Source organism: Pelobates fuscus, chromosome 4 (assembly GCF_036172605.1).
Source record: "Pelobates fuscus isolate aPelFus1 chromosome 4, aPelFus1.pri, whole genome shotgun sequence".
NCBI lineage: Eukaryota > Metazoa > Chordata > Amphibia > Anura > Pelobatidae > Pelobates > Pelobates fuscus.
This window is the reverse complement of record NC_086320.1, coordinates 318,012,757-318,032,065: the sequence shown is the minus strand read 5'-3', so window position 1 is coordinate 318,032,065 and position 19,309 is coordinate 318,012,757. Positions and strand designations below refer to the sequence as shown.

The window sequence follows — 19,309 nt, the reverse complement described above, 5'->3', positions numbered from 1 at the left end:
GGGACCGGCTTCTTCTTTTTCCACTGTGATAATGTCAACATTTAGATGAAGTGTGCCAAGGTATGAAGGCCCAAGACAGAAAAAGCTTTGCCAGTCTCATGCATTGGTTTAACTGCCTTGGCTAGGTCTCCTGAAAGTGAAAACCAGGAGTCCAGATTATTTTTGGGTTTGTTTTTAATATTTATTGCAGCTAAATATCTGAGGCCTTGGATGAATTAAGGGAAAAATGTCATAATTGTCATAGAATTAAGATCACATGCAGTACAGCCTCGGTGTATCTTTTGATGCATATATTTAAGTAAATACGGCCTTTCACTTCACTCCTTGGTTTACCCTCAGTCTATGGGGACGGCCATTCCTCTTTAGTCAGTACAGTAGAAGAACGTATCTAATGAAAAACTTTGCAACTCATCAAGGTGTTCACTAATCTTGGCATCCTGTGAAAGTGATGTATTTAAAATAAAAATTACACTAAAATGGTGTCAGAGATGTGCCTGGTCTTAGAAGATTAATACTGTTCCCGAGCAAATAAGACTAAAGTTGGCTGCTCTCACAGAGCAAGGGTAAGTTAGGAGAAGCAGTGAAAAGTTAATAATCTATATGTACAAGTTACAAGATACACAAGGAGGCAGTGATGTAACTAGAGTTACGGTTGCCCAGCGCAGAACAAAATTTAACACTGACAGACACACAAATAAATTTTATGTATTGTGCTTTTTAGTTTTAAGGCCCATCCAGCCTCCCTACCTTTTGGAGAGCTGGTGTGGGTCCTTTCCCTGGAGACTAGGTGGCGCCTGCAATCTTCCAGGTCCTCACACTGCCCTCTCGTATGCTGTGTAGTGATGCCGGGGCCAAAATCACGTCAGATTCCGGCTCCCGGCATCACCACAGAGGGCGTGTGTTGGAGCAGTGTGAGGACCTGGAAAACCCTATCTCGCCACCGCCACCGCATCCTCCCTCCTTCCCCCCCAATATATTTCAGCAGAGTAGGCACCTGCTGTGCAGGTAAGCAAGTTTATACTCTGCCTGAGAGAATAAGTGCCCGCTCGGGGGGTGCCCTAAGGTGGCCATTGGCCTGCTTCTTTTGGCACTCCCCCCAGATATTTGTGCTCTGGGCTCTGTAGTTACGCCACTGCAATGTGGCTATATTACATACTCTTGTATGTAAAAAAAAACGAAACTTTTATTTTCAGTGATATTAAACAACTACGACAGTTTTCCTTAAAAGGAACAGTAAAATTAATTTTTAATGAATACACAAATCAAAAGATTATTTTTACCCAATGCCATTACATCATTGATATTACAAGGGGCCTTTATGATCCTCTCAGACAATATCTGTATTCCTGCATTTATTTGGCCTAAAATGTATCTGGATCTTCAGTCCTTATATAAGGGAAAATAAACAAACTAAACTTTGGAATAGGTGTATATTCATACATTTCTCATTTATATCTTGTTACTGAAAAACGTTTATCCAACATCATGTCTGAATATTTTAGGTTTAATAACCAATGCCATCTTTTTAGCAGTAATAACACATCTCCTGTGTTTTGTCCCATTCCTTTTATACGACTAAAGCGAATCATTTATATGGGCTGTCTTGTCTGCAGGTAAAGCCGCACGGTTTCAGCTAGGTTAGAGTCTGGGCTTTGAGCTGACAATTCTTCAATGCCGAATTTGTTCTGCTTCAGCTATTTCATAGTATATCATTGTTGTGCTGAGACAACCATCATACAGTTTCCAAGCCTTCAAATGTAAACTCAGAAATCGCATGTTAAGGCACGTTCTAACATTAATGCTCGTACAAGGAGCACTGTGACTAGGTTGCATGACCTGATCAAGTAATATAGAAAGCCCATGGTAAATGTTCTGGCATTATTTCTAAATGGAATGCTCAAGAACAGTGCTTTTCTATCTTTCCAGGAGAAGTACTTGTGAATATTTGATATCGGGGAAAAAAACACACACAAAAAAATCAAAAACCAGAAGTACCTCTCAAGACATGCATGTACAAGGATATTTACCACACTAGGCAAAAATCCAGTTTAAATACATTTCTCTCTACAGTTGTGAACCGAACCCTCTAATTTATTTCTCTCCCAGCCTTTTCCTTTCCCTCCAAGTCTTAATATTTTTTGTGTGTTTGTATCCAACTCACATTACATGTGATGATATGGTCAGATAATTTGAGCTGTTAGGGACTAGTGCTGGATTGGGTTAGATAGTGAGGTGACGTCTTGTGAGGAGATGTGCCTTTAGAAGTCTGCGGAAAGATGATAGAGCGGTGGCAGATTGGATTTGGGGAAGGAAGCTTGTTCTAGTGAAAGGGGCTAAGCGAGAAAATGTACAGGGTTGTGAGGGAGCTTAGAGTTGTGGGGTTGTTTGGTAAAAGAAGTGGAGTTTAGGCAGTTGAGAGGATGGTTTGGAGTGTAGAAAGAGATAAGAGGTTATGCAAGGATTTGAATACAAGGACAAGACATTTGAAGAGAAGCAGCTGTTGTATCGGAAACCAGTTGGGCGTTTTAAGAAAGGTTCAGGCATGAGCAGCAGTGTTAATTTTGTCGACTAAAAAGTTTTGTCAGAGTATAGTCAACTAAAATTTTTGAGATTTAGTCGACTAAAACTAAAACAATTCAGATTACTAAAATGTGTATAAAACGGCTTTTTTCAATTCTTTATTTTTGCGTGCAAGATTAGTTACAATACTACCCGTATGGCCACAACAGCCTTCCGGGTTTCCGAGTGTTTCATGACATCACAACATAGTTAGGCATATATCAGTCTGTCAGGTCTAATCCGTGGTGTCAGCTAGTTCTGCACATTTTTTTTTTTTTTTTTTTTTTAAATTCTTTATTTTTGAGTGCAGAGGTAAATATACGATTCAGCAACATTACAGGGCAGTAGAGAGATATTAACAGTGTTCTGTATAGCATAGTCGTGGCGTGCTGCACTTTTTTTTTTTTTAACGGGATTAATAAGATATAAAACAAGCTTGTCAACATTTTGTTTGTGTGTGTTATAACAGGAGATGGTTTTCTTGTGAGCGCATCTGAGAGGTGTGACGGGTGTTGGGTATCTCGGGAGAAAAGGGGGCTCTTAGGTGTGCCCTTGTGATGTGTGAGATAGTCGTATGGGATTCTATGTGGAGGCTCGTAGTGGCCTCCCATGCGGATGTCCGTGGTGTTCTGCGGGGGGTCCCCAGGTGTGGGGTGTCTTTTGCCTAGTGGCTGTCATATTAAGGTATGTGGCTGTGTGTCGCTAGGCGCACCGCCAAGGTGCCTGTGGGACCTCCTCTTTATGTGTTGTCCCTAACCATGGGGGTGGCGGGGGGGGGGAGGTTGTGGCGTCAGTGTGCCTCAAGGTGTTTGTCTCTGCGGGTTCTAGAGCTCTGGTAGAGCAGTAGTCTGGAACGTGTGTATGAGAGAGAAACAGTAATCAAAAAAGAAAAACATTATATACATATGCAACGTAGATCAAAAAGGTATAGCGGCTTGTGCCGATTTTGCCCCAGCTGGTTTTTGTGCAGGTGCCATAGCCATAGTCATTGGCCCAGTCCTCATTAGCTGTCAACCGTCGGTTTCCTGCGAGCTTCCGGCTCTTGGGACGAAGGGGGTGATGCGGGCAGGGTCCCACGTGCTCCCAGGGGTGGTCGCCAGTGGTTCCTGATGGCTGTCCGTTAGTCCCAGTGCTTGGAAGAAGGCCGGTGCCCCTTCTATTGACGTGAGTATGTGAGTATTTCCATTGTGAGTGACCACAAGCGTTCCTGGGGCTCCCCAGCGGTAGGGTATGGCTGCAGATCGTAGTTGAGAGGTAACTGTACCCAATGACTTCCTCCAGACTAGGGTAGTTTTGGTGAGATCTTGATAAAATGTTAACGAGGAGCCTTCAAAGGGCAGAGGTGCTTTATTCTTCAGTGCCATCATGATCTGGTTCCTATCTTGGGAGGATAAGCAGCGGAGGATAACGTCTCGTGCTGTTCCAGTTGGTGTTTTAGGTGTGCCCGATATGCGATATACTCCGTCCAGAACCATCTTTTTGGCTGTTGTGTGGGGCAGTATGGACGTGATTAGTCTGCGTACGTAGTGAGGGAGTTCCTCTGCGGTCACCGCAGCAGGAATGCCACGGATTTTGATGTGGTTCCTGCGCAGTTTGTCCTCTAGGGCTGAGATTTGGTGCGACAGTGTGACTTGAGTGGTTTGTAATTGTTGTACTGTCTCTTTAAGGGCAACGATGTCAGTTCTGGCAGTACATATGTCCTTTTCAGAGGTTTGTACTCTGTCAGTTATGGCCTGTATGTCAGTTCTCAAAACCCTGAGGTCAGCAGCCCACACTTGTTGGATGTCAGTAAGCAGGAGTTTCAAATCCTGCTTTGTTGAGGGTGCAGACCCGTCCGGGTTGTCAATTATGTGTGGGAGACTTGCCTGGGTGGTCGGTGTAGCCTCTTGTCTGTCCTGCGCCCGGTTCTCATCATTCCGGTCTCCAGCAGGGGTCAGCTTAGGCTGCATGGGCTGTCTCAGCATGTCCCCAATATCTCTGCCGTCAGCCACTGTGTTTGGCTTTTGGGAGCGTCTCCCCATTGCGGTCCGGTGTTCCGGTTGCGGCAGATAGGTAATGGGCTCCGTTCCCTGCGGGGGTTGTATGGTGCTGCCGCGGAGGAGTGCTTCCAGTCCCAGGCTCAGGGGTGTGTTGTAGGCCGCAGATTTGCGCCGTGGTTTGGAGTGCCTTGTCGTGAGAAAGAAAGGCATCTATCGATGCGTTATGGCTCTGGGGACTCAGCTGTGGCGGTAAGAGGATCGGATGGGCTTTATTTGCTTCGATATTTGGTCGGATTCAGTTGGTTGTTTGGGAGCTCTCAGAGATGGCGTCCGCTTGTCCAGTTCTGCACATTTTAATGTATTTTATGGGTCAGTTGGTGCCAAACTAAGGCAACTTTGGAGTAAATTGAGGGGTGTGTCTTTTCTCTCTTCCAGTGCCAGGAGTGTAGTAGTGTGAGGGGGTAGAGAACCCAAGGGTTGTCTGTCTGGAGATAGCTAGTTGCATGTTTGTGCCCCCTGATGTGTTCCATGTTGGGGTTGATTGTTTGTGCAAGTGGTTGTCCTCAGTGATGTTATGTCTACGAGTGGGTACTGTAAAGTCTGCGTGTGTCAGCGTGTGTCCGTTTGTGTTTGGGTAAGCGGTTGTCGCTTATTGAGCCCATTTGTGTCTCAGCGGTCGTCCAGTGGGTTGGGAGTTGACTCCTTACCGAGGAAGTCGTATACTCCCTGGAGCATTTGGTGTACTCTGCGTCAGAGTAAGTCGCGTCCGATGTCGGGTCAGCAGCAGTCATGGTGTGGCGTGAATTAGTCTTGTCGATGCGTATGTTATGGCAATACAATGAGAAAATAAGTGGTAAAACAAGTAAAATCATAAGTAAAACAGAAGGTAACGCAGTAACCATTCAATGCATGGTATGTTTGCTGGCTATAATTTTTACAGTTTAGGACAGTTCTCTTCGGTGTTCCCTGTTCCTGGGGATGAATGGAGTCGTTCTGTCAGGATCCCACGTGTGCGATGTCGTGGGAGTTTCTTGTTCTGCGGGTCCGACATGAATGCCCAGTGCGTGCAGCAACTGTTCGGCCTCCTGTAGTGATGAGAGATTGTGTGTGGTACCGCTTTTGATTACGGTCAGAGTCCTTGGTAGAGTCCATTTATACTCAATTTTAGCTTCGCGAAGACTATTCGTCACTTGTGCCAGGGACCTGCGCCACAACAGCGTGTTTCTTGTTAAGTCCTGGTAGAAGGTAATGTGGGATGACTCAAAAGCAAATGGTGTTTTTCCCCTGACTGCTGTAAGGATCTTGATTTTGTCTGACACCGAGTGGCATCGGATGATGACGTCTTGTGGAGCTGAGGCTGGGGCTTGTCTTGCTTTTCGGATCCTAAAGAAGCCGTCTAGTGTGAATTGTTTGGCTCGGGCGTGTGGTAGGAGCGTAGCTGTGAGGCGTCTGAGGTAGTGGGGTAATTCTGTGGAGTCAACGCTATCCGGTATCCCCCTTAGTGAGGCTGGACTGGGATGTCTGCATGAATATTACTTGTTCTTTTAGCCCCTTTACCTCTTGTTTCAGGTCGAGGATATCCTCTTCAGTGGCTTGAGTGTGTGCAATTACTGCTTGCATTTCAGTCCTTAGCAAGTCCATATCTGCTGTGTGCATTTGTCTCATTTCTTTTAACAGGTCAGCTGAGGTTAATTCTGTTAGTTTGTGGATCCCTTATTGGATGAGCGGCTGATTGTTCTTGTTCAGCTCCAGATTGCTCTCCTTCATCTTGGGAGAGAGTTGTGCGATCTGGTGAGGCCGCCATCTTGGGCGCCATTGGTCTTTGCAGCAGGTCGCCTATGTCCTGTGTGGTCCTGCTTGTGTTCTGTGTGGGTCTCTGGGATTTTATACCCATGCTGTAGTCAGGCGCAGCTGTCTCAGTCTGCAGGTAGGCGTCCTGGTGCACCCTCAGGGCTGTAAGTTTGTGCGCTAGCCTCGTGGCTTGGTAGGCTGTGTAGGCCCCGTTTTTTCGTCGGGTCTTTCTGCCCGTTTGTGGATACAAAAAAGGCATCCACCTGTTGCTCGTTTATTGGGGTTTCCCCGGGGGGACGTAGAATGCCTCTGCAATTGCCGCCGGGCTTTGTTTAGGACCTTTTTGCTGCCGTTTGTCCGGAGCTCAGAGGTGATGCGACCGTTCCCGCCTGGCGCTTCATAAAACGGCTTTTTAGTCAAAAGACTATGACTAAAATTAAACTGAAAATTTGCCGCCGACTAACACATATTTGCATGTGTTAGTCTATGTGTGTATTGTGTGTTGGATAGGCTGTGTGTACTGTTGTATGTGTAAGGCTGTGTGTTTTCATCCTTCCCACTAGGTGCAATAAGGTCCATGCAACCAATTAAAAGGCATCTTGCTCCAGGATCCAGATTGCAAGTTCTGGCATGCAGTATTTTATTTTGTTTGTACAATGTTGCTTTCCTCGACATAATCAAAACTTGTCCAGTGAGATGGGAAATAGTTTTTGAGCCTAATAGGTCCTGTCACAGTGTTCTTTGATGATGGTATGTTAGAACGGATAATTGTCACTCTGTTGGTAAAGAAGGCAGGAAACTCCTCATAATTTGACTGGGTTAAGGTTGAGATTTAGGCAAGCTGGATTGCATAGTTTTTCAACTGTGCGAAAAAGCTGGTCTGGTCTGTTTTATGCTGTTGTGATTTCTTGAGAGGAAATCTGATTTTTTTTTCTGTGTGATTACTTTTTGGAAAACATATGCAAGTTCTGCCAGTTTAAGCTTATGCTCCAATGTCTGGGATTTCTTCCGTCTCTGTTCAAAAGAGCACCCTTTCTTTTTCATCTCTCTGATGGTACTTTTAAGCTATAGAGCCCTATGATGGGAGGTATTGGGTCGAGTGCATACTGGAACAATAGAGTCTAGGGCAGTTTTCACATTCATATTGTAGTACTGAACCAGAGAGTCTACATCACAGCTGTTTAACAGATGGCTAAAATCAAGATTAGACCTAAGTATATGGGGGTTACACCCTTTAGTGGACAAAAACTAGTTATCTCTAGAGGAGCAGGAGAATGTGAGTGGCTAGTTATACTAGGTTCATGGAGTAACGGCTTATTATTATTTTTTTTTGCAGGTGAGTTAGCATATCACAATAAACATAAGTCAAAAGTAAACGAGCATGAGGCAAAATATAAACGTACATCTTTGTCTTGAAGATACACAATTTTTGTAACAGAGTACATGTGCTGTAGCATGCAGTATAACAGACGGCTAAGACACATGCACCAATAAGACGGTAAACAGAAACGTTTGGCTGATAGGCAGGGCTTAACGGTGGAAAACTTCAGGTACTTTTAGTGAACCTGTTGCCCACAAGAATAACACAAATCACTGCCATGCCCTATGAGTATGTAGTGGATAAGGCAAAATAAAAATCACAAAGGGCCTTTGTAACGGAGCTCCCTGTAACCCGACCGTTTACCTCCATTAAAGGGACTGCTTCCTAGCTGGAACAGGGGAACTAGCTCTCTGCGCTCTCAGGGGCTGGTCCTGGGAGATCCTCAGTCCTTACAAGGACTTTCCCCGCACCATCCTCCACCAGCTGCAACAAGCCGGCACAGGGATTAACACTTTCTTCCCCCCAGTAACTGGACAAGACCGAGTTCTGGAGGTACAAACACTGACACAATCTTTATTGGTACACATAGCTTTTATGCACCGACCACTGTAAGGGGTCTCCAATCAGTTCAACACAATTCCAGGCTGGAGGGAGATGGTTTACAGATAACCATCTCCCACTCTGGGAGATACCAATAGCACAACATTTACAGACAATGGGACACATTACATACATGGGGTAAACTTGGGGGGCGCCCCGGGAAGGAAAGGGGTCCCACATATCTCCCTGGATAGCCCCGGGTCCCAACTAGGATCCCTGCAAATAGCGGGGTTATCGGATGTACAAAGCCAGTGAAATCCTTGTTTAACGTCTGAGACTCGAGGCTCTGTACATCCCCGCAATTAGCTCCACAGTGTTGATTTGTTTAGTCCAGTGAATTCAATCCGCAGAAAGGGCGCAATTTGGGGTTAAGGAGAGAAAGGGAAAAGGGCACGGAACCAAATGGCGCCAATCAGCGTTCAGGGAGGAGAGGGGTTTCGCTACCCAATCAGGAGAAAGGGCGCAAAACCCCATTTGAATGGGCGCTCCTTCTCTGATTGGTCGGTTGCGCCTCACAGCGACCAATCAGCGCTCACTTGTGCCTACCCATTAGGAGAATGGCGCAGACCCCGTTTTTGTGGGCGCCTACAACAGCAAAAAAAAAACAAAAAAACCATACCCAACACTCACAGGTCTTCACTATTCACGAACGTGTGAATTGTTGTGAGTACAAAGGAATTTATTAATGTCTGAATGCCCCTAGTCTGTTTTATGAAACATAATCTGTAATAATTCAACAGAACTGGTCACTATCCGTCTGCAAATGTGGTTCAACTGATTTTACACAATTCAATTTAAGTTTACAAGCAAGGTGTGTTCAATTCTGATTCATGTTACTAAAAAACATTTTTAAATAATTTTGAAAAAAGCTAACATTTGCCATTAGTTCCATTTTTTTTGGTGTGCGTTCAAAGAGTCACAACAGGCCCGCTGTGCCACAAAAGCAACAGCCGGCAATTCCAAACACAGGTCTAAACTGCACAATTTTATACAATAGGTTAGCAAGATAACTCAAGTCCAGTCCAAAGGTGGGCAGGGCTAAGTATTAATAAGTGACTGTGTGGATTAGTCCATTAGGTTGTCAGATTAGGATAATAATATCATATAATCACAATAAAACACAGTGATACATAGTAAATTATAATAGAGTAATAACATTAGAATTCTTCTCAGGTGGACCCAGCATCTATTGTTCTGATATGTCGTTTGGCCTTGGTATGTGTGGCTGCTGGTTAACTTTTACACTGGTGTTGATGATAAGCCGGATAAGGAACTAAAACAATATGCCCCTATGCCGTGCAGCAAGAATGAAGGTACATTATTTAATTAAAGGAAAACATGGGGGATAGGTGCCCATGGATAGCACACTGTGTGCGAGGGTGGGTGCCACTTGTGTTTATTTCAGCTACCTTATTGTGTCTTGTTAACCCCTAGTTGCGGCTTGTTGTCTCACCTGGGGCCCTTCATAAGAAAAGCATCAACACAGGTAGCATTTAAGCAACTGTGTTCTGGGTAACATATAGTTGGCAATAGTGAGTCGATTTAACTCCTCTAGTGGACTGAGTTTGTGGGTTGTCTATATCCCAGAAGGTTATATGCCTAACTTAGGTTTGCGCCTCTCGTGTTTATGCTTCTGTAGCCTCCTGGGGAGGTTGTTTAAGGTTAATACTGTGTGAGTGTATATCGCTGATGGTGAGCTGTGGTCGGCACCGTAAATTATATGTCAGTCATACAGTATTGCGGCAGGAGACTCCAGCTAAGTGCAAAGTGATGGTAAGTCCATTGATTGCGGCTGCTCAATCTGCCCTGGGTGTCTGCATGGTCCTCTTGCCTCTCCATCGCTGCTGGGGAGCCTCCAGGCTGTAGGGACCTATGTGGGGTCCTGCCGCACCGGGTGTCGTGTTTCCTCTGCTGGTCGGGGCCTGCGTTTCTGTTTCAGGCTGGGGTTCTCTGCCGCCTGTTGCCCGGGTGGAGGTGGTGTGAGCGGATGGAGGCTCTTCATTAATTCCGTGTGGTCGTCAGAGGCCGACAGGACCTGCACTGTTTCTCCATGCTGCACCACCAGGGTTCCCGACATCCCCCATCGGTACCTGATTCCCTGGTCTGATCCGGGTGATGGGCGTGAACTTGCACCGGTAAAGGAGTACCGAGAAGGGTAAGTCATCGTACACTGTGATCTTGCTGTTGGCAATTAGCAGGCTTGGTTGTTGTTGAGGAGCGCAACCTAATGGTGGGACAGTTATGTCTCGAGTTACGGCTATGATGTCGCGTGGTGCGTCTACAGGTCCTGCAGGAGCTTTCTGGAACCTAAAAGCCGACACAATGGGTGGTATTTCACCGTTAGTCTTGACCCCAAGCGTTTGTAGTACTTCTTGGGCAAAGCTGAGCAAGGCTTCTTGGCCCACCGTCTCTGGGGCCCCACGGATTCTGATGTTTCTCCGTCGATGCCTCGCCTCTAGGGTAGTGACTGTGCGAGAGAGGTGCATTACTTGTTGTGTGAAGGAGTCCATGCGAGAGCTGGTATCTTCTAGTGTCTTTCCCCTCTCTTCTTCCCTGGCTTCGACAGCTCTTATACAACGGTTCAGGCCTCCAATTTCCTCCTGTACTCCTGCTAAGTCCGCTTTCCAGACCTCCCCTAGATCCCACAGGATTTTTTTTATATCCCCTTTAGTGGAGGGAGATGTGTCCGAATCTGAGTCGGAGCTCTGGTATACTGCCGCGGGCATATAGTGCTTGGGCTCTCTCGTCCTCCTGTGATAATTCAGAGTCACTGTAGCCACGTGGCCCCTCAGGCGCCATGTTAGGTCGGGCCTGTGACGGCTGCTTGGTGAAGGCTTGTCGGATATCCGCGTGGTTTGTACCCTCTGATTTGGCTGATTTCTTATGTTTTCGTCCCATCTTTCTTTGGGGAGTATCCAGAGTGCCAGTAGTCTGCAAAGTTTTGTGCTTTTGTGGTAAAAAGTCTATTATATTTGCCTGTAGAGCAGGAGCTCAGTATAGATGTGACCGCTCAGTAGCTCGGCTAGCCACGCCCCTAGTTCCATTTTGATAACTAAATCCAATAAATAGTTAAATCCATATAAATACAGCATAATAAAACAACATTGCATTTTTGGTTATAAAATATTATTGTATAACTTTTTAAAATAAATAATCAATTATTAAATGAACACTATTAATTTTTTTTAATAATATTTGAATTCTTTCTACGCTTGCTGTTTGCGCTGCAAGCTGATTTCTGTAGGTTGGTCTGCAAAAAACAGATGAATTTATTTAGCAAAATTGCCAACTAGCTTATTTGTTCAGAGTAAATTTAGTTGAATTTCAGTGTTCCGTAAATATGCAAATCCAATATTTTAATTGAGACTCACAGGTGAGTATCATAACACTAGCTGGTACTGAATGAGATGTGCACATTCAGTTGAAATAATCGAATTTCACCTGAAATTTCGCTTAGTAAATATGAGAATTGCAAATGAGGTTGCAATTCAGTTACAAAATGTTGGTGATTCAGATCAATATCAATCTCGCTCTTTAGAGAGCTCAAATTCAAACATTTTGGCCAAAACAGCTGAACTAGAGCAGGACAGCAATGCTTTTAGTTAGCCTTTTTCTTATTTTATTAGTAATTTCATTTTGAATTCCCCACTATTCACACGTTATTGAATAAACCTGTGAATGAACACCAAGGAAAGATGGCGATCACCATTATCATTTCACATTGCTCTAAATGCTCCCCCAAATATTTTGCATTCTATTAGAATTAATTGTTTTCCTGGCACAACAGCATTCAATATGTCACTTCAGCACTTCTTCCTTAATTAAATATATCAAGAGCAAAAGGATTCTGTGTTATGGCATATTATTCCAAAAGAGAATTGGGATTAATATATGCTGTCCTTAAAAGAACAAAACCAAAAAAAAAAAAAGAACAAGATAACCAACAACTGGATTATACTATCATGCATTTGACAAGATACTGCCTTGGAAAAGGGACAATATTTATTCTAGTCTCTGAATCATTGCTTTTTATTTGCATCTTGTACCATGTTTGTCAGCATTTCACGGTTCATTAATTTCATCCCCTTCTGACTTAATGGTGTGAGAGATATCCTTGAGACACTCCTTGGTGCATGTGAGATGAAGGTGGTGTGATGGGAAAAGCAGGCAGGATCAGTACACATATTTGGGCAATAAAAGGCAGGCTAGCAGTCAAACAGAGAACAGACAGGATGTAGCAAATTAAAGGCCCCTACTTATAGCTCTTCCCCTTCTAAAGAAACGCTCTCTGCTGCAGAGATGCCCCCTGGGAAAATGGACCCTTCTTGCAATCACAACGGCTTGTTTGCTTCCGGAGTTAAGATATTGCAGGTTTTACAATACACCCTCCCACTGACAGCACTTTGTAAATAAAACCATTTTCTTGTGGAGAATTAAACTATGTAAAAAAGGTCTCTGGTGTTCGTGTTTCTTTAGTTTGTCAGTGAGCTTTCAGACAATAAAAAGCTCCTTTAGTTTAAATAAATAATTATATATTAAAACAAATTTTTTAAACATGCTACACTTTCTATAACTTGCCAAAAAAATTATAAACGTCCGTCCCCCTCCTGCTGAGAACAGGTATCTAGCTTTCACAAGTTGAATAAAGAGTTTTCTAATTGTGCCATAATTAAAAACTAGGTCTGCGTACAGTATCAGGCCTGGGTGTGCCACGCGATACCAGGCTAACACTCATTTATTGTATCTGGCTGTGCTATAAATATGTTCACACTATTAAAGGCTTTCTGTGGACAGGAATAAACATCGTGAGAGACACAAGTGTTAGTGAGAGAGTCAAGAAGCCCAGCCTGAAAGGGGCTCATACACACTACAGGGCCAGCCACAGGCACAAATCTGCGAGGCGGAGGGGCAGGGAGACCGGTTTAATTACGGTTGTAATGTGCTTTTTTTTTTTTGTTTACAGTCTTTCTTTTCTGCACTTAATATTAGATAGACCTTTACCTCCAGCCAAAAAAAAAAAAAAAATATATAAAAATAAAAAAACCCACTCACAAACACAAATTGCAGCAGCAAAAATCAAAAGAATAGAAGTAAAAAAATTTTTTAAAAAAATTAAAAAGCAACAGAATATATATATATATATATATATATATATATATATATACACACACACACACACACACACACACACACACAATGGACTACAACTCTCTCCCTTTGGGTGATGGGATTAAGCAACTGGTTAAATAAATTGGCTTGCCATTTTAAGCACAAAAAAAAAAAAATCACATTTAGATAAAAGGGATCCACAAATGTTATTGTGTTTTATTAAGAGTTTTCTCATTTTCCGATAATATTCTAGTTATGGTATGACAAGCTTAAATATGCCACTGATAATTCTACCAATGGACTACAAAAAATATTTCCAAGTAAAGTATCAATGCAATCAAACCTAAATCTTTGAATATTCCCCATGGTAACCCCAAGGATGAAATACGTGCATGTGGCAATCTGTACTGAATGGTCTGGGGGTTTATTCTCTAACATCTCAATTTACAAGGCAATGTAAATAACCAGGATGCTGCTCAATTCAATTTAAATATCTGTGATCGTCAAAAGTAAAGTATTGTTTTTATTTTATTTGTAGATTATTTTTTTTCCGTGCCCCTCACTATTAGGAGTTTGAGGGAGGTATGGACCCATAAGCTGCCCAGGTCGAAAATGACTTTGTAGGCCTTGTAGACTGACCATCTGTTGAGTCCTTTTAGACAGACATATTAACTGTTGTGCTGCTCTCCAATGTGGCAATGAAGGGACTCTAGTTAATTGTGGACAACTTAAAAATGAATTGCAAATTTCCAACCACAAAAACGGAAAATGAAACTTTAAAATTTTTAGCAAACAATTGTTTTTCAGTTTCTGGTATAGTAAATGCACCCAATTTGTGTAAGCTTTAAATGAGAGCTATCTTGTTATGGGATCCATGTTTATGTATCCCTTATATTAAATCAGTGCATTGATGAAAATACGGTAAATAAATAAACAAATAACCTAAGTTATGAGCGATTTTTTTATTGTTTCATTTAATAGTTAAGGTTAAGCCAATCTCAGGTTTTAGCATGGGACTATATTGAACCATCATCATGATTTATATGAAATGGTGTGTGTTCTCATAGGACATGATCTCTGTTGATCTCTTACCTTATATCTCTTTTTACATCCAGGAACGGGGCAGGCAAATGGCTTTTCGTCCCCACCATTCATGCACATGGAGCTAAGGATAGCCTCAGAGCTAATGGCACTCTCTGTAGTCCACGACTCATCACTGTCAGACTCTTCATAGTCTACTTCTTCCTCATCATATTCACTTCCTGTAGAAGAGGAAAGCAGGTCAAAAGTCACTTTCCAACCATATGTCCGAAGCCGAACACAGATTTGTAACTCACATTTGCTCCACTGTGTGGCAAGAGCAAAAGTAATTAATGAACATATTGATGGGATAACGTAAATTAATCCCTAAACCACTGAGCTTATACCGAGTCTGTATACTAGGTGTCCAGGGCCGGCGCGTCCTTAAGCGGCACAGGCAGCCTCACTGGCTCTGGGGGCGCAAGATTCTAGTGACTGGCAGGAGGGAAGTGCTCCCTCCTACCAGGCCACCTGCTGGCTCCTGTGGTGCGGCGTGCAGCTGTGGTAGAATCAGAGGCGTCAAGGGAGCTGTGATCTCTCTGCTCTGCTCCCTCGCACGCCATTTGCTGATGCCGTGGGAGCCGGAATATGACGTCATATTCCGGGTTCCAGCATCAGTAGACAGCCCATGAGGCGCGAGGGAGCAGAGCATCAAGATCACATGATTCTACCACAGCCTCACGCCTCCAAGCAGCCCCACTGGACCCCAGGGACAGAACCACGCCAGCTCTCCAGGTAGGTGGAAAAATGTTTAATTATAAAAATATTAATAATTAGTGAGTGTACGTATGTGCATGTGTGTGCATGTGAGTGTATGAGTGTGTCTGTCAGTGTGTGCTTGTGAGTGTGTCAAATCAGTGAGAGTATGTTTGTCATCGAGTGTGTGTGTGACTATCAGTGTATCTGCCAATGAGTGTATGTCAGTGTGTGTGTGTCTGTCAATGAATGAGTGTGTGTCAGATCAGTGACATCTGTGTGTTTGTCATTGAGTGTGTGTGTGTGTGTGACTGTCAGTGCGTATCTGCCAGTGTGTGTCTGTTGGGGAATGTGTGGGTGTCAAATCAGTGAGTCTGTGTTTGTTAGTGATGTCTGTGTGTTTTGTCATTGAGTGTGTGTGACTGTCAGTGTGTATACACCACTGAGTGTAGCATGGCAGAGCGAAGCGCGGTACAGGAGCTTCTGTTTCCTGTACACGGCCGGACTGACAGGAGATGCTCACTGAGAGCACAGAAAACTGAATCTCCTGTACCGTGCTCCGTTTGGCTCACCCACGCTACAAGAGAGATAGGAGGCACACCAGGAAGGGGAGGGGACCGCACCAAGGGACAGGGAGGGGAGAGAAACACTAAGGGACAGGGAAAGGAGGGGGGAGAGGAGAGGAACACTAAGGGACAGGGAAGGGAGGGGACCACTAAGGGACGGGGATCTGGATGTAAAAGAAACAGTGGGGGGCTTGAGAAGGGGAAAAAGAGACACACAGATGGGCAGGGGGGAGACAGATGGGAAGGGGTGAAAGAGACACACACAAAGTATCTGGGAAGAGCAAAAGACACAACAGGGCGGGGAGAGAAGGAGTCACACAAAGGGGCTGGAAGGGTAAGACACACAAAAAGTGGGAGGATGCAAGAGTGATACAGAGAGGGGGGATAAGAGACACACAAGGGGGGGTTAGAAGAGATATACGAGGGAGTTGTAAGACACACAATTGGGAAAAATAGGAGATAAGATACACTAAAGGTGGTAAGACATTTAAAGAGGGGATAAGAAACACAAAAGGGAAGGGGAGGGGTGGGCGAAAAAATGCATCTTCGCCTATATACACCCAAACATCCTTGCACCGGCCCTGTAGGTGTCCTCTGGTTTCTCTAAACAGAGAAACAATATTTTCTTAAATTTTATTAAAATCCCTAATTTTAAAGAGGCAATCAAGAATAATAAAGACAATTGTATACATCAGCAGAAACCAAACGTATATATCAATGGGAAAAAGTTGATAAGTGTGTTTTTGACACAGAATATTCGCTAACCTCCAGAAATAAAAAATAAAACAAAAAACCCACGGAATAAAAGCTAGAAAGATAGAAGAAAAATGGGGGTAAAAGACGAAAAGGGAGGAGGAGGGGAGGGGGCGAGGTTAGAAGTGCAGCGTTGCATTAATGGAAACAATGCTTTTAAGACTATCAGAAAATTAAAAGAGAAATCTTAATGTAGAAATCGGGGTAAGAAATCTGATATGCGGACATTAGCAAAAAAGACTACATAGGTCTGTAGAGCAGACCAGACTTTAGTACTGTATGAACGTATTGCCCACCACAACAGATAACTAGAACAATAGCTTGTGGCACCTGTTCCTTCCGCTGGCATAGAAAAGAGATCTTACAAAAGAACAGAAACCTCTATGGTGGCCATTTGTTTTAAATAATGGTGGATATTATCAGTTAAACATAAAAAAAATGGTAGAAAAACTCTCACCTTGCTTTGCCATAGGAACTTTGGTTTTGCGCACCTTACAAGATAACCTTTTCATACCTGGTGCTCAAGTTCTTTTCCACCCTCCCCTCTACCACTGCAGAACGTCCTTTTTTTCTGCTGACTGTGCAGCGGGGGAAGGTTGAAGAGGCCAATGTTGCACAAAGCATAAAAAGTTGCTCAGAAAAATATTAAACACAAAGCTTAATAAATTAAAATGGAAATTATTTTGGCACACACAGTGATAGCGTAGGAGACAGATCCCCAGCGTGTCTCCAAATTCCTCCAATATAAGTACTCTAAGCCCTTAAAAGTTTAGTGCCAAAAAACACACTGGTGGTTAGTGTCCATCTCTCTGCAGAAAAAAGGAAACGCTAATTACCAGTCTAACGCCGCAGCTGACCACCAGGTTGTAAAAACACACCCTGGACTGTAACAAAAGCACTCTGTACCAGACCACGTCAGCTGTCACCTGGCCAAGGAGAAGGGATCTGCTTAATCCCCCTTGGTGGTACCATAACTACCGTACTCTGAAGGAATTCCATTCTTTCTGTAATAAGGTTGGTTAGAACACAAACTGGAGATGTGTGAAGCCAAGAAACGGAGGATTCCCCTTTGACGGGATCTCCATAAAATATAAAATACAAAAATAAATAAAAAATGCTATTATGTGTTTAATTATTGGAAAGATTATACACATTTCTAATGACAATGTCAATAACAGAGAAAAAAAATGCCTTACAGAAGTTGCGTAACTCGCATTTTGATTGCAATGTGCATTTAACAGAGAAGCTTATATAAAATACATCCTGCCAGAAATAACTCTTTTAATAACCTTGAATTACACTTTTTCCATTCATGTTGCTTGCAAAATGCAAGATATGTGTGTCTCACATACAGGACGTTTTTCCCGGTGCCTTATGCTGAAGACACTACCAGGTATTGATCAAACTTTCAGCTTCACACCTTGAAAAAAGCAGCCAACCAGACTGAAAGAAGTCTTCTCTTTAACAAGGGCCAAAGCTGATTACTTAAGGCCTTTACTCTGTGCTGCCCAATCTAAAAAGAGTATAATTCTACAGATCATAAACCCTGTAAAATAATATGTTGACAAGTCCTAATGCATTTACTAGCCCTTTGGAATTAATAGGAATTATGGCAGAACATTAATAAGAGTTACAGCAATTATAGCTGCTCGGTTCAGTCCCTCAGGTGTGGGAATGAATGGCATTGTATGGCTGGCCGCGTTTGTTCCAAGGCAAAGCACAAGGTGCCCAGGCACCTGGAGCTAATTTCTCTTTTCATTTCAATTTGCGTTTTAAGCAAATTAATCAAACTGTCGGAAGGAGGGAGCTGGGGGGTGGGGGAATGGGTAGACTAGCATTTTACTACTGTGCTGTAATCAAAGCAATCCAGGGTCCTCATAAACCGAGTGATGCTTTCTGAGCTCGCTGGAGTGCAAGTAAAAAGCATAGATCCCAAAATAAAATAAATAAAAGTTACACGGGTTCAAATTACATTGGAAAAGGACACATAAAAACACACACCATTTAACCCTTTAAATCCAACACATTTAGGCCATGAAAACGTAATTGCTTTTAATTCCAGCCATTGCTTGCAATTCACACACAATATATATATATATATATATATATATATATATATATATATATATATATATATATATATATGTTTTATCCTCTAGGTTAAAAATATGCTGATGGTCCTTTGGTGAGCGCTAGGAGCATCCTTTTCTATCCTGTAGGTTAAAATTTTGAGTAGATAAAAAAGGGTCTAAATTTTGTAACCCGCACTTTTAAAGTGACATTACATTTTTAATTTGGCTTCTTTTCATACAAATTACTGAAACATATATTAGCAAGTTGGTCAATTCTCTGTATTTCTCAGAATAGTCAGTCAAAATGCCATAATTGCAGTGCTCGTTGTGGATACGCACGTGGAAAAAAAAACATGGAAATATCCTGCTGATGGAGTAAGGTTAGGTGACAGCCACTAGTAGGGCTTCTGCCTCAAGAGCAGAGTCATCCTCAGTCCTGCAATTCATATCATCCACCAATGCTACTCTATGAGAAGCAATGGATTAGAGGAGATCGGGGAAGACGTCACCAGGCATGTTGACGTCTTCAGGGGATGAGCGTGCGGCTGCAGCTAGGAGTTTCAGAGCTAGAAATTAGGTGAGTAAACTTTATTTAACTGGAATTCTTATCAGCAAAGGCTGGTGGACACTGGTCATAGTGGTAGTTTGGAACCTATAGTCCCCCTATAGTTTTCATTGGCTCTGAAAATATGCTCCAAACCCCACCGAGCCAGATGCATCTGTGAACAGGTCCAACGCTGAGTTCGACGTAGCCTCCCGCAGCCAGCAGGAGTGTCCATTGTA

General features: G+C 43.3%; 1 protein-coding gene across 1 annotated transcript in view; it reads right to left on the bottom strand.

Moving 5' to 3' along the window:
* Positions 1-19,309, bottom strand: part of JAZF1 (JAZF zinc finger 1) — a 267,550-nt gene that overhangs the window by 13,138 nt on the left and 235,103 nt on the right. The window contains exon 4 of the mRNA XM_063452337.1: positions 14,452-14,621. Within this exon, the coding sequence (XP_063308407.1) occupies positions 14,452-14,621 (170 nt within the window). The remainder of the gene's footprint in view (positions 1-14,451; positions 14,622-19,309) is intronic.